Source organism: Zootoca vivipara, chromosome 2, assembly GCF_963506605.1.
Source record: "Zootoca vivipara chromosome 2, rZooViv1.1, whole genome shotgun sequence".
Lineage (NCBI taxonomy): Eukaryota > Metazoa > Chordata > Lepidosauria > Squamata > Lacertidae > Zootoca > Zootoca vivipara.
Genome location: NC_083277.1, coordinates 104991386 through 105018845, shown reverse-complemented (window position 1 = coordinate 105018845; position 27460 = coordinate 104991386). Strand labels below are relative to the sequence as shown.

General features: G+C 49.8%; 1 protein-coding gene across 10 annotated transcripts in view; it reads left to right on the top strand.

Moving 5' to 3' along the window:
* LOC118079598 (histone-lysine N-methyltransferase 2D) overlaps nucleotides 1-27460 on the top strand; it is a 98693-nt gene that overhangs the window by 37997 nt on the left and 33236 nt on the right. For 8 of the 10 annotated variants that reach the window (XM_035103910.2, XM_035103909.2, XM_035103907.2 and 5 more), the window contains 19 exons: nucleotides 2149-2313; nucleotides 2564-2673; nucleotides 4880-4927; nucleotides 5192-5431; nucleotides 6922-7068; nucleotides 7157-7273; nucleotides 7992-8131; nucleotides 9152-9335; nucleotides 10436-10516; nucleotides 12858-12974; nucleotides 13320-13490; nucleotides 15117-15207; nucleotides 15462-15697; nucleotides 16548-16621; nucleotides 17282-17332; nucleotides 17912-19678; nucleotides 20481-20657; nucleotides 23716-23864; nucleotides 24739-26912. In XM_035103910.2, coding sequence (XP_034959801.2) covers nucleotides 2149-2313; nucleotides 2564-2673; nucleotides 4880-4927; nucleotides 5192-5431; nucleotides 6922-7068; nucleotides 7157-7273; nucleotides 7992-8131; nucleotides 9152-9335; nucleotides 10436-10516; nucleotides 12858-12974; nucleotides 13320-13490; nucleotides 15117-15207; nucleotides 15462-15697; nucleotides 16548-16621; nucleotides 17282-17332; nucleotides 17912-19678; nucleotides 20481-20657; nucleotides 23716-23864; nucleotides 24739-26912 — 6239 coding nt within the window. The remainder of the gene's footprint in view (nucleotides 1-2148; nucleotides 2314-2563; nucleotides 2674-4879; nucleotides 4928-5191; nucleotides 5432-6921; nucleotides 7069-7156; nucleotides 7274-7991; nucleotides 8132-9151; nucleotides 9336-10435; nucleotides 10517-12857; nucleotides 12975-13319; nucleotides 13491-15116; nucleotides 15208-15461; nucleotides 15698-16547; nucleotides 16622-17281; nucleotides 17333-17911; nucleotides 19679-20480; nucleotides 20658-23715; nucleotides 23865-24738; nucleotides 26913-27460) is intronic. The other 2 variants (XM_035103912.2, XM_035103914.2) reach the window with 2 other exon arrangements.

The window sequence follows — 27460 nt, the reverse complement described above, 5'->3', positions numbered from 1 at the left end:
GCTGCAGAAGAAAGAGGCTTGCCACTGCTGTTTTGGTTTTGAACTCTGGTGATGTATCTAACAAATATTAATAATAATCTGACTGAAGGAATTACAGGAACGTGCAGTGCTTTTTTTTCTGGAGGGGACGCATACCCCTAAACATTTTGTGAATCTAAGTTTGGCCTCATTGAAGGGCAGCATTTCAGTATGAGTAGGAAAATGAGGGTACCCCTAAACATTTTTTAAAAGAGAAAAAAAAAGCACTGGGGATGTGACTTACGCTTAAACATAGGTGCTTTGAAAGATTTTATAATGTAAGGTGTTACACAGCAGATGTGACCCATTGATTTCTTTTCTTTTTCTTTTTATAAACATCTGAAATCTTTATTTAAAATATATTTATTTATAAAAAATATTTATTTAAAATATTTCACAAAATTATACAACAATATACTATATTACAATTTATATCGCATCCCATATAACAAACTTTTAAAAAAAAGAATACAAGAAATTTAAAAAAAGACCTAAAGTAGACTTCTGAAAGTTCTCAAAAAAAGCTACATTACACTTGTTATATTTTACACAGTGTCATATTATATTATTTTCATAAAACTTTTTGATAAAGAAATGAAAAATAAAAATAAAAGAAAAATTAAATAGAAACATTAAATTTACATGTATTATCTGTACATTGCAAGACTCATTCAAGATCTGCCAGGAGGTTTTTGCTGTCACAGTAATTTTTCAGATATTCCTCGAATATAATCCATTCTTGATTTACTTTTTGCACCCCCTCTTACTCTCCCTGTAATTTTTTGCCATTCACAGATATTGTGATAGTTTAACCTGCCATTCCGATTTTGTAGGTATAGTTTCATTTTTCCAATAGGTTGGCAATTAAAATTCTGGCTGCAAATGTTGCATACATAAAGAGAGGTCTTGCTTCTTTTTTGATTTTCAGTTGACATCCCTAATAATGTCAAGTTGATTTCAAGGTGCATGCTCCAAGGATGACTAATGTTCGGTAAAGCAGATGATGATCTTGACGTGTTATCATTTATTTAGTAGAAACACAGGCTGGATTACTGCAACATGATCTACCTGGGGCTGCCCCTGAAGCATGCTCCAAAACAAACAGCCACAAAATGCGGCAGCCAGATTCTTTTTTTGGTGTATGCTTTTTAGACCGTATTGCACTGGTTTTGTATCGGCTGCACTCGATTGCTCGTATGGTAGCACATATCCGTAAATCCCTAAATGGCATAGAGCCCAAGGTAATGGAAGGATGGCCTCTTTCCGAATGAGCCGGCCCATAGATTGAGATCATCTTCTGAGGCCCTGCTGCATTCCCTCACTGCTAAAAGGTTCGGTTGGTGGGAACGTGAGACGCAGCCTTTTCTGTGGTGGCACCCAGGCTATGGAAATCCCTCCTAAAGGTGGTTAGGCTGGCCCTATCCCAGAAGACTTGCAAGCAGGCAGCAAAAAACACTGCTTTGTTTTTAATCATTTTTGATGTGCCGTTGAAGGTTTAAAACCCTGCTCTTCTTGGTCCTTCAATCCTTTGTTTTAATTTTGTTATCGTTTAAACTAGTTTTGTCATATTTTCTGCCTCGGTGGTGTCGGTGTCCTTGTTAGAATCGAAAGGTCATACAGAAACGGTTTTTTAAATAAATAAAAAGCAGGTTGTGCTCTTGCGCAAGGTACAGTGGTGCCTCGACTTACGAATTTAATCCGTTCCGAAGGCACCTTTGTAGGTCGAAAAATTCGTAAGTCGAAAAGCACCATTGGAAACACGATTTCCCATAGGAATGCATTGGAAACGGGAAAAATTCGTAAGTCGAAGCAACCCTGTCTAAAAATTCATAAGTCGGAAAATCGTATCTAAAACCGCCGTGGTTTCCTTTCGGATGTCAAGACATTCGTAAGCGCGCGGCCATTTGCCCCCATTCGTAAGTCGAAAAATTCGGTTGTCGAGTCGTTCGTAAGTCGAGGTACCACTGTAGAGTTGAATGTATGTGATTATAGGTCACATTCAAGTTGAGGAATTCTGGGCTGCCATTCCTAGGGCATCTACGTTGTTTCTGTTTTTGGTTCCGGGGGGGGGGGGGATAGAGTGAATTGCAGAATTGGTGTTGATTCCCTCTCCCCATACCTCTTGGACAGGTGCGTATGCTGCGTGCAGTGTGGGGCAGTCTCGCCTGGCTTCCACTGCGAATGGCAGAACAACTACACCCACTGTGCTCCCTGCGGCAGCCTTGTCACCTGCCCCATCTGCCATGTGAAGTATGTGGAAGACGACCTTCTGATCCAGTGCCAGCACTGTGAGAGGTAAAGCCCCAGTTTTCCCTAACCCACCTGGTTATTGCAGGGCTGCCCGTTGTAATCTTCACATCAACAGATGCGGGCAATGTTGGATCCCGCCTGTAAGTGGCTGACTCTCCCCCTGTACGTTTCCATCTTGGGGGGGGGGGTGGAGAGGGAGGGCGAGGTTTTCAGATGTCGGAGAATTCCCTTCCCCATACTTGAATCTGCAAACTCTCTCCGTATGTGCGTTGAAACCCTTTTGTGCGCTTCCCAGGTGGATGCATGCTGTGTGCGACAACCTATTCACGGAGGAAGAAGTCGAACAGGCAGCAGACGAGGGATTTGACTGTACCTCCTGCCAGCCCTATGTGGTCAAGCCTGTTGGTGAGTGTGAGAATTGGGAACCAGAAGGAAGGCAGAGGTTCCCGGACAATGAAAAGAAGCACCAGCAACGGCCAAGTCCCCAGTGCACCGGCAAGGCTCATTGCAGAAGCCTGCCCTGGTGTTCATTCCTCGCAGTTTTGAATGCCAGAGGCCTGGGTTTCAGACCCCTTTTTTTTCCCACTGGGGTTAGGCGATATATCAGTCTATCACCCAAAACCAGTTTAAAGTCCATATCATGATACCGGTTTTCATAGCTTTTGACCTGGCAATATATTGTGAATCCTGGTGTGTGTTAGGGCTGGGCAATATATTGCCCAAAACCGGTTTCACGTCCATATCGTGATACTGGTTCATAATTCTTGACCTGGCAACAGAATGCGAATCATGCGCTGTGTGCTCCATGCAAAAATCACAATGTGGGGTGAAAGCATGAAGCCAGCCAGCGCTGTGGTCTAAACCGCTGAGCCTCTTGGGCTTGCCAATAGGAAGGTTGGCGGTTTGAATCCCCGCAACGGGGTGAGCTGCCATTCCTCTGTCCCAGCTCCTGCCAACCTAGCAGTTCGAAAACACACCAGTGCAAGTTAGATAAGTAGGTACTGCTGCGGCGGGAAGGTAAACGGCGTTTCCGTGTGCTCTGGCTTCTATCACGATGTTCTGTTGTGCCAGAAGCGGTTTAGTCATGCTGGCCACATGACCCAGAAAGCTGTCTGTGGACAAACGCCAGCACCCTTGGCCTGAAAGTGAGATGAGTGCTGCAACTCCATAGTCTCCTTTAACGGGACTTAACCGTCCAGGGTGCCTTTACCTACATAGTACCATCCTAAACATTGTGATATATCAGTACATCACAATGTTTAGCTGGTGATATATCACGATGGTGAAAACCAGGTATTGCCCAGCCCAGCTTCCCACAATGCCTCCAGCATAGTGTTGCTGCAAGGCATTGTGGGAAGCTGCCTCTCCTAGCTGCTGCCACCTAGTGCTCATTAGCGTGCAGTCATTGCTGCTGTCCACCCTTACAGCTCTCAGATGACTAAAGCTGTCGAAGGGCCCACTTTTTGTGATGTTCAGAATTTGTGATGTTCAGAATTTGAAAGGGCAGCTTAGGTCTACTTCCTTTCTGCATCACTATAAACAACAACAACAACAACAACAACAACAACAACAACATAATAATACAGGTTGAGTATTCCTGTGGTTCTATATCCCGAACCGCACCACCCACACGGAAGACCGATGTGTCGGAAGACTTGGTTTTGCTGGTGTTCAGAAAATCTTTAGGGGGAAAACACTTAAGGGTGCATGAAGACCCGAAACAGCCCCGTAATCACTGAATGGCAAGGAATGTTGAGAAGGAATAAAATGGACGACAGAGTGTGGGTGGAAGGAATAGAATGGAGAAGCTGGAAAAGGAGGACCGTGAAACATAGATTTATACCAAGGATACAAAGAGCCATCTCCGTGTCTGGATAGGCCGCTTCCTAGTTTAGCAGTTTCCCAACGTCATGGAAAAGAGAGCTGCCCTTGACAAACAATGGAGGAAACCAAGAATTGGATGTGGAATAGTGTAACCTGTAGACTCGCCCTCCAAATGTTGGTGTGCAAGAGATTCTCATTGTTGGTTAATGGTAGCTTCTTCTTTTGAAATGGAAATTAGAACAAGTAGATAAGACATTGCTGCACGAGGACTACAGCAGGATATTTTGGGGTGGGTGGGTGTGAAACAGTGGAAGGTAAGTGGGGCAAAGGGGCTGAGGATGGCAGTCAGCTGGACGTGGTAGAGAGGTTTGTGGATATTATGGCGCGATGTAATAACACTGAGGTTGCAGGTGAAGGAGCGGATTAAAGGTGATAGGTTGAGAGAATAAATGATGCACATTTGGGGGGGGAGGAATTGATGATGATGATGTTTTCAATTTTAGATATTTCAATAATTTTACAATCATTTTAACGTTTCAAAGCTCGACTTCCTTCCCTGTCTTTCTGCAGTTCCTTAAATTTATTTCTAACATTTTCTGCATATCCAAAGTAACTTAATTTGCTCGTTTATCCATCCACTTTAAGTAGATACTCTTATAAAAAAGGAATTATCCGTCCTAAAGGTTGTGAGAAGTACACCCAGACACAAAATACTGAATATATACCCTTTCTAACATACCTTTTTTGGGGTCTCTCTCTCTTTCTCTCTCTCTTTTTTTAAAAAAAGTTCCGGTCCCCCCTCCAGAAATTATTCCAGTGAAGATCAAGGAGCCCGGTAAGTTTCTTTCTCATATAATCCATAAGCTCAGGCACTACACCCAGATACTGTGCTGATCTTATTTCTGAGCCCGGAATAAATGTAGGCTCGGGTCCTTCTGAATTACTGCTGACAACTGTAGGGGGGGGGATGTCAACAGAAAAAAGGGGGGGATGTAGTGAATGAAAGGAGGGGAAGAAATGAATGCTCAGGCTGGTTCTCTACGAAGATGCCCCATGCTGATTTGACCCTGCCTACCAAGTTTCACCCTCTCCCCCACAGAGCCCCAGTATTTTCGCTTTGAAGGCGTCTGGCTGACAGAGACGGGCATGGCAGTGTTGCGGAACTTGTCCTTGTCGCCACTGCACAAGCGCCGGCCGCGCAAGACCCCAACGACCCCAACGACGCCACGGCCGCCGGGTGCGCTCAATGGCGAAGGCGGGCTGGATGGGGTTGACCCCTTGGGCCCCGAAGAGAAAAAGGAGGGCGACGTGGAGGGAGATGAGATCCTGAAAGCTGAAGGTTTGTTCCATCCCCACCACCTCCAAGGGAATGTTGGGTAAAGTATTGTGGAGGGAAGTTCTTAATTGTGTGGTGCTTTACTCTGGTTTTATCATTGCTGGAAGCTGCCCAGAATGGCTGGGGCAACGTGGTGTCAGGCTTCAGGGACTCGGCTTCCTCCCCCGTGGCAGTAGATAAGCAGAACAAAGGAAAATGAGCCTTCTTACCAGTTAGAATCTTGAATAATCACAGTGAGAGACAACAGAACACATCTCTCTAGAATGGCGGTGCTCCCAATTAAGGTCGCTCCCCGCTCCGTTCCTATTAATCTACTCGTATGTCTTGTAACCTGAGTTTGTACCCTCTGTGCTTTCTGTTCTGCCACTTTCTCAGCTCTCCTTGACCTTGGGGAGAGTGGATGAGTGCTTTCCAGAGACAGTGAACCTGTTAACCCTTTCTCTCCCGGTGTTTCTTCTGCTAGCTGATCCCCATCCAGTATTTTCCAGCTTCTGCCTTCTGAACTACCCCCCTCTGTAAACCACTGTTCCAAATCTATACTGTCCTCCTGCTCCTGGGAAGATTCAGGATCAGGATCAAGAGGAGGGGGTGACTCCCACCATTCTCCCTCAGTGCAGCCCTCCTCAGCACAAGCAAGCAAACAACAAAAACAAATATTATTAATATTAATATTAAATCTCCAGTATACCTATGCAGCAGTACTGATTTATATTGTCATCCATTTAGTAAGTACTGTCAACCCTGGCTGGTGCTACAAGTTAGAAAGCTGTTCTCTGGGGTCTTGGGCTCCAAGGTACTTCCTCGCGCAATGAAGAACGGGCGCTCTCCAAACTGGTGGTTTTGGGGAAGTGGAAAATGGGTCTTATTACTGAGCCACAGTTCCTCCTCTTCTAAACTTGGTGAAAACTTCTAAACTTGGTTTAAAAAACACACCCAACACCCTAGATCAACGACTGCTTGTATAAATCTGTTTTAAATTCCTTGAGAGTGAATATGTTCATAGTTTGGTCATAATCTGGAAACCAGCACAGATGTCCTGCTCTAGACATTGACTAGTGTGGGAAAGTTGTTGTTCTGATGGAGCATCTATGATGCAGAAGTCTAGGTGATGGTCGTTAATTGTGGGGTAGAAGCAGATTTGGGGTGCCTTTGTAGATCAAGTTGTCTGAGGTCCCGTATTGCAAGAAACTGATAGCCCGGAAGTGTTGCTTTTATGGACCAGGGGAGAGACTCTATCTGGTAACCTTCCACAATCTGTTCCTGGGGTTGGCAAGTTGTGTGTGTGTGTGTGTGTGTGTGTGTGTACATGTGCAAATGTATGTGAGAGTTCAGTTAGGTGCCTGCACACAGCGCACAAAGGCGCATGCGTGATGCAACAGAAAGGAGGACCGGTGCTCATGCGGAATCGTATTCCATGGGGAAAATGATACTGGGCTTCCTTTTGCTAAGGAATATTGCATTAGCGCATATTCTCATTCCTTGTCCGCCTGCAGTCAGTGTCGAACACATGGAGTGCGAGATCAAACTGGAAGCCCCTGCTACCCCGGAGAGGGAAGCTGCAGCCGAGGCCGATTTGGCGAAGGGTCTTCTGGAGGACTCTGAGGAGGTCAAGAAGCGGAAGCGGAAGCCATATCGCCCAGGTGAGTGTTGTGGGCCTGGGCCAGGCCTTTGGAGGAGAAATGGTCCCTTCTCGTCTCGTTGACTCGTCTCTCCTCTGCCCTGGGACAGGTATCGGAGGGTTCATGGTGCGGCAGCGGAAATCCCACACCCGCTTGAAAAAGGGCTCGGCGGCCTTGGCAGAAGCCTCTCGCGAGTCGACAGGTGCTGAGGGGCACCCAGAGGAGGGTAAGGGCATTGCTTGTATATTTTGTTAACCCGTATTCGTTGCTTGGCTTGGTACGGGGTGTTGTTTCCTATCCTTAATATCTTAACAGTGGGCTATGTCTTTGAAAACAAAACTCTTGCATTTCCATGTATTTCTCAGTCCACAGGCTGAGAATCCCACCTATAATTCCTAACAAAAAAAGCACCTGGTTTTTTTGACAAAAGTTATCTTAAACCTTTTTTTTTTCCAATTCATTGTATGTCATTTCCCAGAATGCTTTTACCACCCCACCTGACCACCCCATATGATAGAAAGCACCTTCTTTCTTTTCACATTTCCAACACACCTTTGAACTGGTTCTGCCCATTTTTGCTGCTTTACTAGGTGTCGTATACCAACAGCACATTGTTTTCATATAATTTTCTTTCAACGGACAGTGTGTTGAAAGCTGCCCAGAGTGGCGGGGGAGACCCGGCCAGGTGGGCGGGGTATAAATAATAAATTATTATTATTATTATTATTATTATTATTATTATTATTATTATTATTATAGCAGGCTGTCCATTTCAAATCCGATGGGGGTGGTAGTCTAGCCCAGTCTGGGGGGGGGGCGGCACAGGTTCCCCACTGCAGCCGTAAAAGTAGCATGAGATCTCGCCGGTTCGCTCGCTGCTCCCAGCCTTGCTTATTTGAAAGTAAATAGACGCTCATATCTGCTCAAACTTGCCTCCACGCCAGGGGCTCCTCCACCTAACCCGCCCGCTGAAGTTCCCGCGGAGGGCATCGCTGAGCAGGGGGTGGTTGAGGGTGACGAGAAGAAGAAACGCCGCGGCAGGAAGAAGAGCAAGCTGGAGGACATGTTCCCTGCCTACCTTCAGGTAAGGGGGACATGCAGGTTGACTGGTTACCTTAGTGGACAGAGTTGTTTCATTCGGCAACTCTGCTGTCCAAACTGGGAAGGGGAAGAAGTTATAGACCAGGCACCCCCAAACTTCAGCCCTCCAGATGTTTTGGACTACAATTCCCATCTTCCCTGACCACTGGTCCTGTTAGCTAGGGATCATGGGAGTTGTAGGCCAAAACATCAGGAGGGCCACAGTTTGGGGATGCCTGTTATAGACAGTTGTGGCGAGGAGATGTTCAATTGCAGACTGAAGGTTCGCAAAAGCAGAGTAGAATACAGTGGTACCTCGGGTTATAGATGCTTCAGGTTATATCATCAAAATAAAAACAGCAACCCAATGACAGTATAGTGTAATTAGGCTGTAGAATCCTGTCTTTTGGCAATTTATCTTTAAAAGACTGCTATGGAGAACGAAGCTAGCAACACCTTGCTGTTTGTGTGAGTTGCTGCTGCTGCTAATCAGTAATACTGTGGCAAGCCTACAGATAGAATTTCATTCTTGCAATTCATTCCCAAGGGTGGGGGTGGGTCTGGCAAGCACAGAATTTCCTCCAACGGGAATAGAGGGAGAAGAAATAGGATTTAATTTTGCCTAATACAGTGGAACCTTGGTTCTCGAACTTAATCCGTTCCGGGGGTCCGTTTGACTCCCGAAACCGTTCGAAAACCAAGGCACGGCTTCAGATTGGCTGCAGGAGCTTCCTGCATGCAATTGGAAGCTGCGGAAGCCGCATTGGATGTTTGGCTTCCAAAAAACATTTGCAAACTGGAACACTTCTGGGTTTGCAGCATTGGGGAGCCGATTTGTTTGAGAGCCAAGCCGTTCAAGAACCAAGGTACCACTGTATGAGCAAATAAGAGTTTGGGTGTGTGCTTTTGTTCATTTTGGGCCAGAGGGGTTGGAGGTTAGTTTTCCAAGGAGGCCCAGTTTCTTTACTTGGAATATACCATCTCATTCTGTTCTTTCTGTTCCTTCTCCCACCTCTTTTGACAGGAAGCCTTTTTTGGAAAGGCCCTCCTTGACCTGAGCAGAAAGGCACTGCTGGCAGCTGGCGGTGTGGGTGGGGATGGAACTGCCCACCCTCCCATTGGTCAAGGGGCTCCCAGGCCCAAGGTGGATTGCAGCATGCTTCAGAAAGGGCCGGTGGACGGGAAAGACCCTTCAGTTCAGCCCAAAGGTATGAACTGTGCTTATTCGACTTGTCAGTGGCTTGAAATGCAAAGGTCTCCAAGTGCAAGGGCAGAACATTTAAAGACATAAGCTGAAATAACTTACCAGGCACTCCTGAGAGTCAAAAGAAGCAGGAGCAATTAAAGAAAAGCCAAACATTCTGCTACCCGAGCTTAAGCTCAGCCAAGTTACACAGCTTTGTGTAACCCAGGAGGTGAGGAACTGGATTCAGTACCCAAGCTTTACCCTCAATAAATAGATCTCTAGTTGATTGAAGTAGATTTATTAGAATAGCCTTTTTTTTTTTTTTGCTGCTGCATCACGCTGTTGACTATAGAAAGCTTGAGGTCCACCAAGACCCCTAGATCAGGCATCCCCAAACTGCGGCCCTCCAGATGTTTTGGCCTGCAACTCCCATGACCAGTGGTCAGGGATGATGGGAATTGTAGTCCAAAACATCTGGAGGGCCGAAGTTTGGGGGTGCCTGCCCTAGATCCTTTTCACAGGTACTGCTAATAAACCAGGTGTCCTCCACCCTATATTTGTGTATCTAGTTCTTCCTGCCTAAGTTCAGGACCTTCCCTTTGTCCCTCACCATTTGGAGAGCAGTCCAAACTTTCCTGGGGCACTTCACGATAAGCAAACAACAGACAAGGCTTGATCCCAGTTTGATGGGTGTCTAGCCACATACGCCTCAATCATTGGCCCCAGGTAGATCATGTTGGCGTCAGATTAAAGCGTTCAGCGAATCCATTGGTCTGCTGACAGTACCCTGTTTCTCCGAAAATAAGACGTAGCCATAAAATAAGCTGTAGCAGGATTTTAAAGTTTCCAAGGAATATAAGCCATACCCCGAAAATAAGACATAGTGATAGGCGCAGCAGCAATGCCGGCCGCGGCAGGAGGAGGAGGGGAAAAAAATAAGACATCCCCTGAAAATAAGCCATAGTGTGTTTTCTTGGGGAAAAATAAATATAAGATGGTGACTTATTTTCGGAGAAACACGGTAAGCAGAAGATGCTCGGTTCCAGCTGCCCACCACATCTTTGGGGTCAGCTTGGCCGCGAGTCCTAGACCTTGGTTCAACAAAACCCCCTCTTCTTCCAGGGGATGAATGTGTTGACGGCAGGGAGGCAGTAGCCCCGGAAAACAACTTGAAAATTGCTGATGCCAAGACTGAAAATACCGGTGAGTACGAGTTCTTCATAGGAGCGTAAAAAGCTTGGGGGGGGGGGAAGCTTCTGCCTTATGAGGGAGCTGTGCTAGGTTGCTACACGAGGCAGCTCCTTTTAGCACATTTAGTCCTGTGTTAATCTGCACAGTGTAATGTAATTGTGGTTTAGGTAAAAGTAAAGGAACCCTGAACGGTTAAGTCCAGTCAAAGGTGACTATGTCAAAGGTGGGGATGCGGGTGGCGCTGTGGTCTAAACCACTGAACCTCTTGGACTTGCCAATCAGAAGGCTGGTGGTTCGAATCCCCGCAGCGGAGTGATCTCCTGTAGCTCCGTCCCAGCTTCTGCCAAACTAGCAGTTCAAAAGCACACCAGTGCAAGTAGATAAATAGGTACTGCTGCAGTGGGAAGGTAAATGGCGTTTCCATGTGTTCTGGCTTCCGTCACGGTGTACCGTTGCGCCAGAAGCGCTTTAGTCATGCTGGCCACATGACCCGGAAAACTATCTGTGGACAAATGCCGGCTCCCTTGGCCTGAAAGCGAGATGAGCGCCGCAACCCCAGAGTCGCCTTTGATTGGACTTGACCATCCAGGGGTCTTTTACCTTTTTTACGTTTTAATTGTAGTTTGCTAAAATCTCAAAAGTCAACCAGAGCACGGTTGAGTCTTGTTTCCCCAAAACCTGATAATGTTCTGGGTAATTAGGCCTTTTGAGTATATGAGATGAATAAATTTTGTGGCTGTGCATAAACAAGCTCACATTTTAATTGGCATGTTCAAAACCCTGTGATTTACATTGTCTAAATCCAGTTGTGGCAAACTGATCGTCGAAGGTGCCAGGGAGGGACTTGTCCCTGTTCTGAAGAGACAACTTCCTTGCACTTTTGAGAACCTCGAGTTGCCCTGTGTTGGGTCAGACATGTTGGCCCACCTGGCTCAGTATGGTGTACCCCAGATTCTATTGGACCTCTTACTCCTAACGGCACACTCCAGGTCTCCCCCGAATCGGAGCACGTGCACCAAAGCTATTTGCCTCGTCCAAAAATGGGTTGGGAAATTGCTATATTAATGCCCTGGGAAGTAAGTACTGCTTAAAATGCTGCTAAAACAAACCTTAAAATGCAAACTGGAAATGTGATGCAGATTTTAAAATGTACCAGTGAACTGCGTCCCCAAATCCATGATATCCAGTAAAATAAATTTGCACGTATTTCCAATGTTGACATAATTTTATAATAATTGGAATCATGTAGTGTGCTCTGGTGTTCTTCTTTTGATCCCATCGGGAAGGCAACACACAGCAAAAGGAGTCACGTAGGGAAGCACCGGCCATAATCTGTTCTCAGCAGCCCACCTTCATTGGGAGGAATTTTTCGCCGATGCAAAAAGGAGCAGAGATCAGTTGGGAGTAGCCCCGTATCAGAGCACCTGATTCTTGCCGTTGCTAACGGCCCCTCCCTTTTTGAAATAATTTTTATTTGATTCTACAAATATAAATTAATTACAACACCAAATACATATCCATAAAATGAGATTTCTCTGAATCTCGAGACTCCCCCCTCCATGTCAACATTCCCAATGCATATTATTTCATAGTCTACGTTTTGTACCTATACATATTGTCCGTAGTAGTACATATTTGTTACATTACAAGTGAGATTAAAATCCTGCTCATGTTTTCATCTGCTTACAGTGATCTCCTAAATAAATTATAAACGTTTCCCATTCTTTCTTGAATTGCTTGTCTTCTTGGTCTCTTGAGTTTCCGGGTCAGTTTTTGCCATTTCACCATAGTCTTAACAGCTTAGCTCGCCATTCCTCTCTGTTAGGGACTCTTTCTTCTTTCCATCTTTGGGCTGGTAGCATCCATGCTGCTGTTGTCGCATACATAAGGAGTCTTTTTTGTTCCTTTGGAATCTCGGTACCTATAATTCCGAATAGAAAGGCTTCTGGGTTTTTTTTTTACTTGGAACATCAAGTAAAATGGCCTAGGTCAGGCATCCCCAAACTTCGGCCCTCCAGATGTTTTGGACTACAATTCCCATCTTCCCTGACCACTGGTCCTGTTAGCTAGGGATCATGGGAGTTGTAGGCCAAAACATCTGGAGGTCCGCAGTTTGGGGATGCCTGGCCTAGGTCAGCTGCTGCCACGGTAATGATGCCAAGCTGGAAGTGAGGTGGGAGCAGCGTTACCCGGGTTGCTTCCCATATTGTTGCAAGTGTAGCGAGGCGGGTTTATCTCCCTGCTTCCAGCGGAGGAGATGATCCTTCCCGACGCGTTTTTGGGAGCGCAAGCACCTTCCCCTGTCCCTGTGCTGATGGGCTTGGCGGCGGTCTTCTTGTTTTTGCTCCTGCAGGCACAGAAGATCAGAAGGTGCCCAAGACCTCTCCAGACCCTACAGGTGCCGAGAACCCAGCCACACCCCCGGGGGAGGGGGTGCTCAGCTCCGACCTTGACAAAATCCCCACTGAAGGTCAGGCGGGCCCTTTGAATAGACCCTACTGCCCCCCCATCTCCCTGCCGAGGATCTACCCCTCCGTGGAGAGCAAGGGAGAGGCCGGGAGTCGGGAACCCCCGGCTTCCTCTCCGCTCTAGAATGAGGGGTAGATGCTAGTGGCTATATAAAGGAAGCGCGGTCGCTGCTCCATAACCGGCGCACCTCTCTCTCTCTCTCTTTTTTAACCTCCCCCCTTGCAATTCAGCCTGCCCTTACCGGAGACCGACAGGTTCCCCCACGCGGCTGAGGTGGTTGCTCTCTTGGACGGGCTTTTGCCACCTGTCATTCCACTGTGGCTTTTCCACCCCCTTTTCCCAACAGAGCTGCCCAAAATGGAGAGCAAGGACGTCCAGCAACTCTTCAAAGATGTCCTGGGATCTGCAGAGCGAGAGCAGCAACAGCAGCAGCTCAACTGCATTGGGGCAGAAGCTGAGGCTGGAGGCCTTCGGGATCCAAGCCGCTCGCAACTGGCCCAGAGGCCTTTCCTGCAAGGTGAGCTTCCACGCCCGGGTTTGGTGGGCTGTGAGTCACATTTTTCTCTCTGTCTCTCCTGCCCCTTCAGATGTTTTGCTTAATGTTACTTTTATGTTGCTTAGTATTGAAAAATATCCAATAAAAGATAAAAGAAATAGCACAGAGGTGGCCATGCAACATGAAAACCAGCTCAGCTTTCTTTCTATCTGCTCTGTACATTGTGACATGGGACGCGGGTGGCACTGTGGTCTAAACCACTCTTGGGCTTGCAAATCAGAAGGTCGGCGGTTCGAATCCCCGCAATGGAGTGAGCTCCCGTTACTCTGTCCCACCTCCTGCCAACCTAGCAGTTCGAAAACACACCAGCGCAAGTTAGACAAATAGGTACCGCTGTGGCGGGAAGGTAAACGGTGTTTCCATGCGCTCTGTTTTCCGTCACAGTGTGCCGTTGTGCCAAAAGCAGTTTAGTCATGCTGGCCACATGACCTGGAAAGCTGTCTGTGGACAAATGGCGGCTCCCTCGGCCTGAAAGCGAGATGAGCGTCGCAACCCCATAGTCGCCTTTGACTGGACTTAGCTGTCCAGGGGTCCTTTTACCTTTTTACCTTGCATTGTGACATCCAAAACTATTGGTGTTTTAGTTTCACTTTTGGACTCAATAATATCAGCCAGCCGTAGCTATAGTACTTCATTAGGGCCAGAAGTTATTTCAGCTTGGCTAGTAAATAGGAAGTGGGTATTTTGCATGTGGTATATGAAAATTTTATTCAAGTAACCAGGCAAGGCAAGTTTTTGGGTGGTTTGAGCGGTGGTGTTTTTGTTGCTACATCGTAAGTGTTCAAATGGGTTGTTGGTTTTTTTGGGGGGGGCTTTTTAGCAAGTGACTTCAGCTCCAGCCGCTTCAACCCAAAGCACCTTCACTTTGCGTGTTTGGAAGCCTTCATTTTTTTGTGAAAGGGCTGCGGCTCGGTGGTAGATTGTGTCCCTTTTGTGCTGACGGTTCCAGATTTGACCCCCGGCATCTCCAGGCAGGACCGGGAACGACCCCTGCGTGAAACTGCCACCCGAGAGAAAGCCGTGTGTCTTTGGGGTTGTGGGGTGTTTTGGTGCGCTGCCAAAATAAACTTGAAACAAGCCTCGAAGCACGGCCTTGAAACGCATCCTTGAGGCACGCTTGAAAACATCTGCTTAGCAACGAGAATTCTCCCCGGCCCCAGGTGCCCTTATCAGGGCAAGGCTGGAGGAGGAGAGATGCAGTAGCGTGAGAAGCAGCCATTCAGTGGTGGTCAGTGTGCCTGCCAAAATATGTGAGAAGTCCGTGAGCCTGTCTCTCTGGCCGGACGCCTGAAGGGAGCAGAGATCTGCATATCGCTCTGTTTCTTATTTGACATGTCGACCAGTTGTGTTATTTGCAACTTGTAAATAATAAAAGACTTTTGAGAAGAACTGGGAAGGTGAGGGCGTTATTTCTGTCACGGGAATTCACTGGACTCCGCTGCTGCGAAGATGCAGGAAGACTTTCAGAGTTGCTCTGCTGAGACGAAGAAATGAACCCATCGAGGGTTTGCAGCTCGCACCCTAACAGTGAGGAGGAGAAGCTCCTCTTGATTCCAGCTCTGTGATGCCATCTCTTCTTGTTTCTAGGTGGCGGCGGGGTCTCCCTTGGGCCCCTTCAACCTGCTGTGCCGATGGAGACCTACTCAGGGGTTTGCCAGTCCCCATTTCTTGATAGCAGGTAGGTCACCTGCCCTGGCGTCTTCTCTCTGAGACCACCGGTGGTGGAGCCCTCTGGATGTTGCTGGGCTCCAACTCATCCTTGACCTCGTTCATGATGGCTGGGGGCGGTGGAAGTTGGGCTCCAACCGCACCTGGGCGGATTCCCCCCACCCCTTGGGTTTAGGCACTGCTCCTTTTCCATCCAGCCAGGCTCCCTGGACCTTTTATCCAACACGCCTTGTTTCTCTCCTCCTTCCCCCCTCTCCCACGTAGGGAGAGGAGCGGCTTCTTCAGCCCCGAGCAGTGTGAGCCAGAGAGTCCTTGGGCCAGCAGCTCTGCGGCTTCCACCCCCACCACCCCCACCACGGAGGGGGAGAGCGACGGGCTGTCATACAACCAGCGGAGCTTGCAGCGCTGGGAGAAAGATGAAGAGCTGGGAGAGCTCTCCACCATCTCGCCCGTCCTCTATGCCAACATGAACTTCCCCAATCTCAAGCAAGACTACCCAGGTGGGTCTCTCTCTCTCTCTCTCTCTCTCTCTCTCTCTCTCTCTCTCTCTCTCTCTCTGTCTCTCTCTCTCTCTCTCCTCCCTGTTTAGAGAAGTTTTTAATGCCTGATGTTTTAATGTTTTTTTAATCTTTTGTTGGAAGCCGGCCAGAGTGGCTGGGGAAACCTTGGGTTGGTGACGTGATCGTACCGGACTATTTATTTTAAATGTTTGTAAATGATGCCAATAAAGATTTTGATTGATTGATTGATTGCAGGGGAAACCCAGCCAGATGGGCGGGGTATAAATAATAAATTATTATTATATTATTGTCCCTCCCACTTCCTCCCCTGTGGCACAACAACAACAACAACAACAGCTTATTTGTACCAGCAACAACTACTTATTTATACCCCGCCCATCTGACTGGGTTTTCCCAGCCACTCTGGAATAATAATAATAATAATAATAATAATAATAATAATAATAATAATAAAGCTGCCTTCAGATGTCTTCGAAAAGTTGCGTGGTTCTTTATCTCTGTGACATCTGATGGGAGGGTGTTCCACGGGGAGGGTGCCACTGCCGAGAAGGCCCTCTCTGTAGCTTCATGTCTCGCAGTGAGGGAACCGCCAGAGGGCCCTCGGAGCTGGACCTCAGTGTCCGGACTTGATGATGGATTTGCACAGATTTGCATTTGGGTCTCGAATGGTCTTGAAACCACACTGGCCTTCCTAGAAGCTTCTGTCTGTCGCCTTGCCTTTCCCTCAACTTTATATCAAACCGGTGTTCAAAACTTGAAAGACTTGGAAGGTCTTCGGCCTGCGTGTAAGCCTCGTTCTCTCTCCTCCTTTCCCCCCATCCCTCCACAGATTGGTCGACCCGTTGCAAGCAGATCATGAAGCTCTGGAGAAAGGTGCCAGCCCCAGACAAAGCCCCATACTTGGTATGTGGCCCGTGAATACAGGATTCAGTTCAATTTCAAGGGGATGGCCCCCTGTGCGTAAGAAGAATTAAATTAATTCGCACTCTACAAATTACTCTGCAAGTCACGGTGTTCCGTTGCGCCAGAAGCGGTTTAGTCATGCTGGCCGTGTGACCCGGAAAGTTCTCTGTGGACACACGCCGGATCCGTTGGCCTGAAAGCGAGAAGAGCGCCACAACCTCATAGTTGCCTTTGACTGGACTTAACCGTCCAGGGGTCCTTTACCTTTTTTAATAGTTATTTTTATCTTATACATTGGTACCTTGGGTTACAAACGCTTCAGGTTACAAACGCTTCAGGTTACAAACTCCACTAACCCGGAAGTAGTACCTCAGTTTAAGAACTTTATCTCAGGATGAGAACGGAAATCGTGCAGTAGTGGTGGTGTGGTGGCATTGGGAGGCCCCATTAGCGAAAGCGCGTCTCAGGTTAAGAACGCTTTCGGGTTAAGAACGGACCTCCGGAACGAATTAAGTTCGTAACCTGAGGTATCACTGTATGTAAAATCAAAGTGAAATGGTGATGCTTTAAAAAAAAGTGGCCAGTTATGTGATTTAGGAAAGGAGCATTCGTCCAACCTTTTTCCTGCCGTCCTTTCTCATTTTGGTTTTTTCTCTGCAGCAAAAGGCCAAAGATAACCGGGCAGCCCACCGCATCAACAAGGTGCAGAAGGTAAGCCAAGGGCAGTGGCGTAATCGGTAGGTAGGATAGCGCAGGCTGAGCAGGAAAGCCCTGCAGGGAAGCTGTGCCAGAACCACCGTGGAATTGCCTGTGGAACTAGTTCCTGCGCCAAGAAAAATCTATAAATTATTTGTGCTGCCTTTGTGTGTAGGATTCTTATGCGATAGGTTTTCTTGTTAATCAGTTCAGAAGCCTTGATAGCAGAGGGATAGGATATAAATGTCCAAAATTAGAAATACATACATGAGGTTTTTGCCTTTAAGGGGGGGGGGAGATTCTTTGCATTGCTGCAACAGACTAGCACAGGTACTTTTCTGGAACCCCTGTAAAGAGGGCAGAAACTCTTGGTCCTCTCTGAGGTTCCTTTGGGTGCATCTCAGGTGCTTTTCCTCCTGTCCCTGAGAACAGACTATGTCCCATGACCTGGATTTCCTCCCCCCCGTGCCTCCCCTTTTCAGTGTGTGTGTGTTTGTGTGTTTGTGTGAAGGTGTCACCAAATGGGTGCCTTGTGTGTCTGGGTGTTTTGACGGTGCCCTTTTGACACTCTGCCTCCTCTGCCGTCTTTCGCAGCAAGCCGAGAGCCAGATCAACAAGCAGACCAAAGTCGAGGTGCTGCGCAGGCCAGACCGGCCGGCCCTACACTTGCGCATCCCGCCCCAGCAGGGGGCGCTGCCCACCGCGGCCCCCCAGCCGCCTCCTCCGCCTCCACTGCCCCCTCCTCCTTCTGCCGCCTCTGTGCCAGGGCAGCCGCTCTACGTCAACAGCACCGCAGCTCTGCCCAGCGGGTCCAGCGGCGTCGAGTCGCCCAGTGAGCTCTTCCTCAAACTCCCTTCTTCTGCCGCCAGTGCCCAGCCCCCCGCTCCAGTGCCTTTGCACGAGCCCTACGGCATGGCCTGCCCCCCGCCGGATTCAGGTTTCCCCTCTCCCTCCTCGGTGGGCCAGAGCCCAACAGTGCCTGCTGGCTTTGCTTCGTCATCGTCGTCCTCCTCCTCCTCTTCCTCTGGACAGTCTCCGCTCCTGCCGAACCCTCGCCCGGCCCCGCAGCCCGGGGACTTCCAGCCCACCCCTCCAGGGACCCCGAGGCACCAGCCCTCCACGCCAGACCACTTCCTCAAGCCCCGCTGCCCCAGCGGGTCCTTGGAGAACTTGTCGGTGCCCGGGAGCCCCCAGCGGGCTGCCCTCCTGCTCTCGCCTCCGCCTTTTGGGGAGCTGAAGAAAGGGTTGGACATCAAGAAGGAAGAGGCCGGGCCGGGGATCTGCTCCCCCAGCTACGGCTGCAGCTACGGCGACTCGCCGTCCGGTGCTCACCACCTGGCCGAAATGAAGGCTCCGGATGTTTTCAAGGCCCCTCTCACTCCCCGTCAGTCTCAGGTCGAGCCGCAGAGCCCGGGCTTGGGGCTCCGGCCTCCCGACGCCCACCCTCTGGCCGCGTCTCCCCCCACCCAGGTCGACCTCTACCGCCAATCACCGTACCCAGACCCCTATGCTCAGCCGCCCCTGACGCCTAGGCCTCAACCCCAGCCCCCGGAAAGCTGCTGTGCCCTGCCACCCCGCTCCTTGCCCTCCGACCCTTTCTCGCGCGTCCCCGCCAGCCCCCAGTCCCATTCCAGCTCCCAGTCTCCCCTCACACCCCGGCCGCACTCCAATGAAGCCTTCTGCCAGTCCCCGGTCACACCCCGCTTCCAGTCCCCGGACCCCTACTCCCGCCCCCCTTCGCGACCACAGTCACGGGACCCCTTCGCGCCCCTGCACAAGCCCCCTCGCCCCCAGATGCCGGAGGCCAGCTTCAAGCCCATGCCCGGCTCCCAAAACACCCTTGCCCCTGGGGGCTTCCCGACAGGGCCATCCTCCTCCGAAGCCCCCCCTAAGCCTGGCCCACAGCCCCAATTCGCTCGCTCCCCTGGGGCAAGCGTTTTCCCGAGCACTCAGGCCCAGCAGATGCGATTCACCTTCCCTCCCAGCGAACCCCTCAAGAGCTCCCCTTCCCACAGCATCAACAGCCATTTTGCCCCCGGCAAGCCCCAGAGCACAAGCTACGTCTCCTCTCCGGGGTTCCACCAAGCCGGGAGCCCCCTTGGCCCCGGCAAGGGCACCACGGACTCCTACAACGTCTCTCCACTGCGCCCGCCCTCCGCTCTGCCCCAGCCGCCGCCACCACCACCTCAACAAGATGGCTCCTTGACCTACCTGCCGCGGACAGGCCTGGTGCCGCCGGGTGACAAGAGGGAAGAGGGAGCGGTTGGAGCCGCCAACCGGGAAATGCAGGAACTGCCAGCCAGCCAGGAGGGGACGATGGGCAGCAATGCCACCCAGACCGAGATGGAGAAAGTTCGGCAGGTAAGCAGGGCTGCTACTTGGCTCCAGGTAAATGGGGGAATCGGGCACTGAGCATGAAAGAGGAGACAAAACAGGGTTTTGTTTTGTTGTATAATACGGTAGCAAATGTAAGAGAAACAAACAAACAAAGGATAAGTTTGGAAGAAAATTACTATTAAGTTAATTTGGAGGTGCTATTTAATACCAGTAAGATTAAATCAAATAAACCAGGAATATTTGGAGTTATGTTGGAAGGGATGGCAAGAAACCGGACCTACCATACTTTTCCATGTATAAGACGAGGATTTTTGATCTTAAAATTATGTTTAAAATTGGTGGGCGTCTTATACACGGATAGTGCATTGGGGGACGACGACATGTGCTTGGTGTCTCAACAACTCTGAGCAATCTCCCCCTATTTTCTTAATTAGGAGTCCCCCAAAATAGGGGGGCGTCTTACACACGACTTATACATGTGGTGGGGGGTGTAAATAAGCACTTTTTTTTTGCAAAGGGTGTTTAAGGTGTGTGATTGACTAAATTGTTTGCGTAAATATTTCTGTAATATAGAACCCTGGAGTTCTGGCTCTTTGACCACTTGCACACTGCAGGCCAGACTGGCTATATATTTCGATTTGATTTACTTGCACCCCGTTTGGCTTCTAGATCCTGCTCCTTCCAATTAATTCTTGCTTGCCTAGTCTGTGCTTCTTTCCCTTTGTGGCGCCACACTTTGGGCGACCTTGAAGTACAATCCGGCTGCCCCATTTGAGACCCTCAGACTCACAGCCTGCTCCTTGTCTCTCTGGTTACCTCCCATCAGCGGCAGAGGCTCCGCGAGTTCCTCATCCGCCAGCAGATCCAGAGGAACAACTTGAGGCAGGAGAAGGAAAGTGCTGCCGCGGCGGCCAACAGTGCCCAGGCGTCGTGGAACCCTGAGGGTGGCGGGCAGGCCTTTGAGCAGATGAACCGGAGCATGACTCCCTATCCAACAGTGCAGGTAACGTGTGAGGCCGGGGAGGGTTCCCAGCTGTGGCTGTGCTGTGGATTTTTTTGGGGGGTGGGGTGGGGGTGGGCCTGGCTTCCCACACAAAGCCCTGGTGTACCTCCCCAGAAGAGCCCCAGTTTTCAAGGGCATAGCTGCCAAGTCTCCCGTATTCCCCGGGAAACCCCCGTTTTCCCAGCCATTTCCCACTGGCAGTTCGGATTTTAAAAAACCCCGTAAATCCCCTGGATTCTTACCGGTCCGGGGAGGCTCCTTCTGCGCATGTCTGGAGTCTCTGGACATGCGCAAAGGCGATTTCTGGCGCTGCGGCCATTTTGGAAATGGGCAGAGCATGCGTAGAAGCAACCTCCGGTGCTGCTCTGCCCAGTTCCAAAATGGCTGCAGCGCTACTTCCGATCCCGGATTTTTCAATCTGGGAGTTGGCATCTATGTTCAATGGTGTTTTTAAAAAGATGGTGGTTTCTAGTTCTCATGGGTCAGCGACATGACGGTCAGGCATTGGTGGCACACGGGGGTCGGTATGCTGTCAGCGGCTCCCGGCTGGTTGCCCAGGAAAGTATAAAGACAAGGAAACGCTTCTTACCGTCCTTTTTTATTTCAAACTTTACAGAGAGAGGCTATAGAACCCAGCCTCTTGGATAATGGCGTCGTCCCGAGTGAATCTCCACCCCCCACCCCCCCGATCTCTCCCACTTCCTCATTCTTCATTCTCCTTGCCTCCTCTATGGGTGCTGCTACGTGCCCTCTGTCTTTGAGCTCTTTGCTCTCCTACTTTTAAGGCTCGCTGGGTTCCGTGAGATGGTTGGTCTGGAATGCTTTCTAATGACAGTGTGTCAGTTGGGTGTTATTTCTGGCTCTCCCAGGATTTCCCAGCTTTTCCTCTCATCTGCCTCTGAGCTGCAACCTCCCTCAAACCCCTGTTGTAAATCTATACTGTCTTCCTCTTCCTCCTCCCTGGAAGGGTCAGGATGGGGAGGCGGTCTCCACCATTCCTCCTCTGCCCAGTCTCTGACAGTGGGACGTTGGTGCCCGCTAGCATGGAAAATGTGGGGCGGCTTGCCTCCATTCATTTTTTACTCGTCCAATATGGTTTCCATTGAATTTCCAATTTATTTATTTACAAATTAACTTCAAATTAAATGATTACGTTTTTCATGTATTGACTTCCCAACTCCGCAGTGTTTTTGTTCAAACCCTTTTCTATGGCACCATATATCAAATTTACCTACCAATATCCCTCTGATACAATTGCTCTATCATTTTTTCTTCTGCTGCTCCTATCTCGAATCCTGCCCGCAATTTCGTTTGTTTGTAGTGCTTTTCCAAATACTGTAGTCTAAAAAAAAAAAAGGCCTCTGCCCTTCTGTAAAAAGTTCGAAGTTTTGATCTCTTCATATTGCTATCAGCTTTGCCATTTCCATAACTTCTAAAAGCCACTCCTCCTTCGTTGGACCTGCTCTTCTTTACATTTCTGTGTGTATGGAATTCTAGCTGCTGTTGTCTCATGCATAAATAAATTGGCCGCTTTCTTCAGAATGTCCCGCCCCTAGATCTCAACTCATTTTTGAGAGATAATTGAGAAGCAAAATACTGGACTCGAAAGGCGGAAGCACCCCTGAGTGATCTGCCTATGGTGTTTTCCCAAAATGGGCTTCCAAGGCGCTATGGAGCCAATATGAGGGAGGCCCTGTGCTTTGGGGGCTCCATCTGTTATGTCGCGTCTTTAGAGGGTCCAGACTGAGCCCCCAGCACAACTTCAAGGCGAAAACATTTCTGGCTTTGGAAGTTGAACATCTTAGTCGTGTACTGTTAAATTTGCCTGTCTGGCTGATCAGACCACTGAAATAAATTATTGTAAGGTTAATAATGGCATAATTTTCTGCGCCTAATACTAAGATTCGAATCTAGAGTCTTAGTGTGCTTCTCTTTTCAGCTGCTAAAAGCTGTATGATATTATTATTATTATTATTATTATTATTATTATTATTATTATTAATGTACCACCCTATACTCAGGGGTCTCAGGGTGGCTCACAGAATAAAATATAAAAGATATAAAGATATAAAACCACAAAATACATAATAAAAATAAAAACAACCCCCAAAAAACATTTTAAAAGGGCATAAGTTGTAAATCAGATCAACCAAAGGCCTGGTTAAAAAGGAATGTTTTTGCCCAGGCATCCCCAAACTTCGGCCCTCCAGATGTTTTGGACTACAATTCCCATCATCCCTGACCACTGGTCCTGTTAGCTAGGGATCATGGGAGCTATAGGCCAAAACATCTGGAGGGCCGCAGTTTGCGGGTGCCTGTTTTTGCCTGGGGTCTAAAGCTGTATGATGAAGGTGCCAGGCGAACTTCCCTGGGGAGAGCATTCCTGAAATGGGGAGCCATTTCAGAGAAAGCCTGTTCTTTTGTTGCCACTCTCTAGGACTCACATGGGTGAGGCACACAAAGAAGGGCCTCAGAAGATGATCTCAGGGTCTCGGTAGCTTTTAGCAGGAGAATGCTGTGTGGAGAAATACTCCTTCCCCCCCCCCCCGCTGTTCTGAATCTCCCAATATTCGGCCTTCATTGGATGGCCCTGTTAGGTTCTAGTGTTATGAGAGAGGGAGAAAAATCTTCTCTCTGACCACTTTCTCCACATAATTGTATAAACCTTTCTTGCACCTTTTTTTACCCTTTTCTTCTAAACTGAAAAGCCTCAAATGCTGCAGCTTTTCCTTCACGCGGGGTTTCTTCCCCCAGTCCCTTGGTCAGTGTGGCTGCTGGGCTCCCAGGGACCAGTTGTCCCCCGACCAGCTTCGTACGTTAATAAAAATGTTGATTCTGCCCCGACTGCCTAGGAAATTGTGTTAATTAAGGCCGGGATTTGAAAGAACTGCTATTCCTCTCCACTTCCCTAAACTCTGCAAAATCTGCGTTCTTCTCACAGTAAGACTGACGTATTATGGGTTTCCTAGAGAGTCCCCCTCCCTCTTCCCCACCCCCTCAAAGTATGCTGTCGAAAAAGCAACTGACATCCACATGGGCCTGTCTTCCCCTCTCCCAGGACAAAGGAATGCTTGGCAGCCTGGGTGGCGCCCCAGCGGGGAGCAAACTTCCCAGTGGAGTGATGGGGCAAGGGTCCTACGTTCAGGACGAGCGACTTGCCCGCCCCCCTCCATCAGCGACCCCTTCTACCATGGATATCAATGGCAGGTGAGTCACACGATGCCATTTATACCAGTATACCTGTAGGAACATCTCCACCCCCATCGTTCTGCCCGGACACTGAGGTCCAGTACCGAGGGCCTTCTGGCAGTTCCCTCGTTGCGAGAAGCCAAGTTGCAGGGAACCAGGCAGAGGGCCTTCCCTGTGGAACGCCCTTCCATCAGATGTCAAAGAGAAAAACAGCTACCAAATTTTTAGAAGACATCTGAAGGCAGCCCTGTTTAGGGAGGCTTTTTAATGTTTAATAGATTATTTTATTACATTTTTTCTGTTGGAAGCCGCCCAGAGTAGCTGGGGAAACCCAGCCACCAGATGGGCGGGATATAAATAATACATTATTATTATTATTATTATTATTATTATTATTATTATTAGGAGGCCAGACCCCAGGGGCTGGATAATCGAGGGCAGGTTCTCAAAAAGTGACAGGCCCCTGCCCCAAAGAGCTTACAGTGTCGGTCGTGACAGAAGGGAAAGATGACAAAGGGCTACCCTAAAAGATCAGAATTTCCCCTAGAGCAGAGTAGGCCAGGTGGTTGACAGCAGCTGGGGGAATTTCACTAAAGGTTACAAGCAATAGCTCGGTCGGTAGAGCATCTTAATCTCAGGGTTATGGGTTCGAGTTCCACATTGGGCAAGGGGTTGGACTAGATGACCGTCATCCTTCCCAACTTTTCAGTTATTTGATTCCGTGTGCCTGACAGGCTGTTGCCTTGGAGGTGGGAGGTGCTATGTGGTGTGTTTGGGAAGGGTGTCCCCATCGTGGTTTTCAAGCAGCTTGGAAAATGGCCTGTCAAAAGTGATCAGAGTCCCCACCTGAAGCTGACATTTCTCTCTCTCTATTTCTTTCTTCCTCTTCCAGGTCTTCAGTGGCTGCCGCGCAGCCATTTTATCCCCGCGGTGTCTTCCAAGCCCCTTCTCCACAGCAGCAGATGTGGCAGCAGCAGCAGCAACAGCAGCAGCAGCAAGCTGTGTCCATGCGTCTCTCTGTCCCTTCGCGCTTCCCCCAGCCCCCCACCCAAGACTTGAGCCGGCAAGCCCTAGCAGGCCTCGCCCCACGCCTGCCAGGCCCCGGAGAACAGATTCAAGCCTCGACCGGCGCTCTGGGAGCCCAGTTCATTGAGCTGCGGCACAACATCCAGAAGGGAGTGCTTGGGAGCGGTGCGGGGCCCACCTTTGTCCAGCAAAACCCACAGGCTCGGACCAGATTCTTCATACCTGGGAATGACGGTGCCAACCAGGCTTTGAAATCTCCCGTTATGCCCATGCAGGCTCCTGTCCTGGGAAGCCAAGGCCTGCAAGCCCAGAAGATGCCTGTCCCTATACCATCCTCTCCTCAGCAGGGGGCAGAGATGAGCAACAACCACCACCCCCAGGCCAAGGCTGTGTCCCAGTTGATCCTGCCCCCTGGAAACTTGGAGATGCAACATATCCCGCCCCGACCCCTCTCCTCGTCCGGCCCTAAAGATGGGCCCATCACCTCAGCTGCCACCGACGCTGCCCCACCTGCTGGCAGGAACCAGTTAGGCCTGGCCGGCAGGCAGCTCCCCTGCGAAGTGCCGGTGGAGCCGGACTTAGACGACGACTTTGATTCCCACAAAGACCTGGAGGATGACGACGACTTGGCCAACCTGAGCCTGGACCCGGACGTTGCCAAGGGCGACGACGACCTCGGGAACCTGGATAACTTGGAAACCAACGACCCGCACCTCGACGACCTGCTGAACGGAGACGAGTTTGACTTGTTGGCCTACACCGACCCAGAACTGGACACCGGGGACAAGAAGGACATCTTCAACGAGCACCTGCGGTTGGTGGAGTCGGCCAACGAGAAGGCCGAGCGGGAGGATCTGCTCAAGAAGGAGCCCTCGGCCGGCCCCTACCTCAAGGAAACGCCCTCGGCTGGTGTCGGGAAGCCAGGTGAGCCGAGGGCGCCATCGTTGCCCAGAGATGACGTGCCCAAGGCGAAAGAAGGGCTCAGCCTCCTCCACGTCCCCTGCCCGTCCTCTGCCTCAGGGGTGCCACCGCCCTCCCCCGGCCTTTCAACACTCAAGGCCCACAGCGACGTGCTCGATAGCAAGCTGGTCAGCCTGCCAGCCGATATCAAGCCCAAGATAGAGGAAGGCTGCCTGAAGCCGTCGCCTTGCCAGTTCAACACCGGTGCCCCGGAGAAGCTTCCCATCAAGTCCGAAGGGGCCGAGAAGATGGCAGCCGCCTTGGCGGTCAACATCAAGCCCGGCCAGGGCCTCATGAGCCCCGGCGGAGTCCGGCTGGGCATGACGTCGTTCCATGGCAACAGCCACGCTTCCATCTCCGACAAGATCCTCTACGGTGCCCCGGGCCGGCCGCCGCTGGTCCCCGTGCAGATGGCCAACGCCGGCAACTCCATCCTGGAGAAGTTTGAGCTGGACGGGGGGCCCCTCAGCCTGGCCAACGCTCAGCAGCACTCTCCGGCCGACGACCTCGACAAGATGGAGAGCTCCCTGGTGGCCAGCGAGCTGCCTCTGCTGATCGAAGACCTGCTGGAGCACGAGAAGAAGGAGCTGCAGAAGAAGCAGCAGATGTCGGCCCAGATGCCCGGGGGCTCCCAGCAGCACCTCCAGGCTCACACCATGTTGGCTCACTCGGCTCCCCCTCCCCAGTCTCACGACGGGCAATTGGTGAGCTCCCAGCAGCAGCAGCAGCAGCAGCAGCTGCAATTGGGCATGGTGGCCAGGCAGCAAGGGATGGTGACCAACCAGCAGCTGATGCAGCAGCAACAGCAGCAGCGATTGGCTGGTCCCCAGCAAAGTCAAGTACTGGCCCCGCATATGGGCGTGGCTCAGAACCAGGCTCATATGCTTGCCGCCCAACATAGCATCCAGGCAGCTCATGGCCAGCAGAACCAACAGCCGGTCTTGGCCCAGAAGCCCATGCCGGGGGTCCAGCAGCAACAGCAACAGATGATGGGGCTCAAGCCGCAGCAAGTTGTGATGCAACAACAACAACAGCAGCAGCAGCAGCAGCAATTGGCTAACAGCTTCTTCCCAGATGCAGGTAGGAGTTATGAGACGGCTTTTCTTCATCAGCCTCTTCTAGCTTGTTTTTACCAGGGCGGTGTGGCTTTTTATGGATGGGATTGAGTGGAGCTTAAAACAAAGGTTTAGCTAGGACTTGGCACTTCATTGATTGGCTGAGTCTGCCTGGAAAGAAGGACTCTAGATCAGGCATAGGCAAATTCAGCCCTCCAGATGTTTTGGGACTACAACTCCCATCATCCCTAGCTAACAGGACCAGTGGTCAAGGATGATGAGAGTTGTAGTCCCAAAACATCCGGAAGGTCGAGTTTGCCTATGCCTGCTCTAGATATATAATGAAATGAAAAGGATGTTTAAAATAACCTTTGTTAATAAAACAACAACCCAGCATATTTTCTTTTGGGAATTATAGGGACAGAACTACCTAAAATTTATAGAAACTTATTCATGTATGCTGCTACAGCGGCAAGAATGTTACCCGCCCCAAAATGAAAGAAGCAGAAGTCTCAGCAAAGGAAGAATGGATACAAAAACTTGTGGAATATGCAGAAATGGCGAAACTTACCG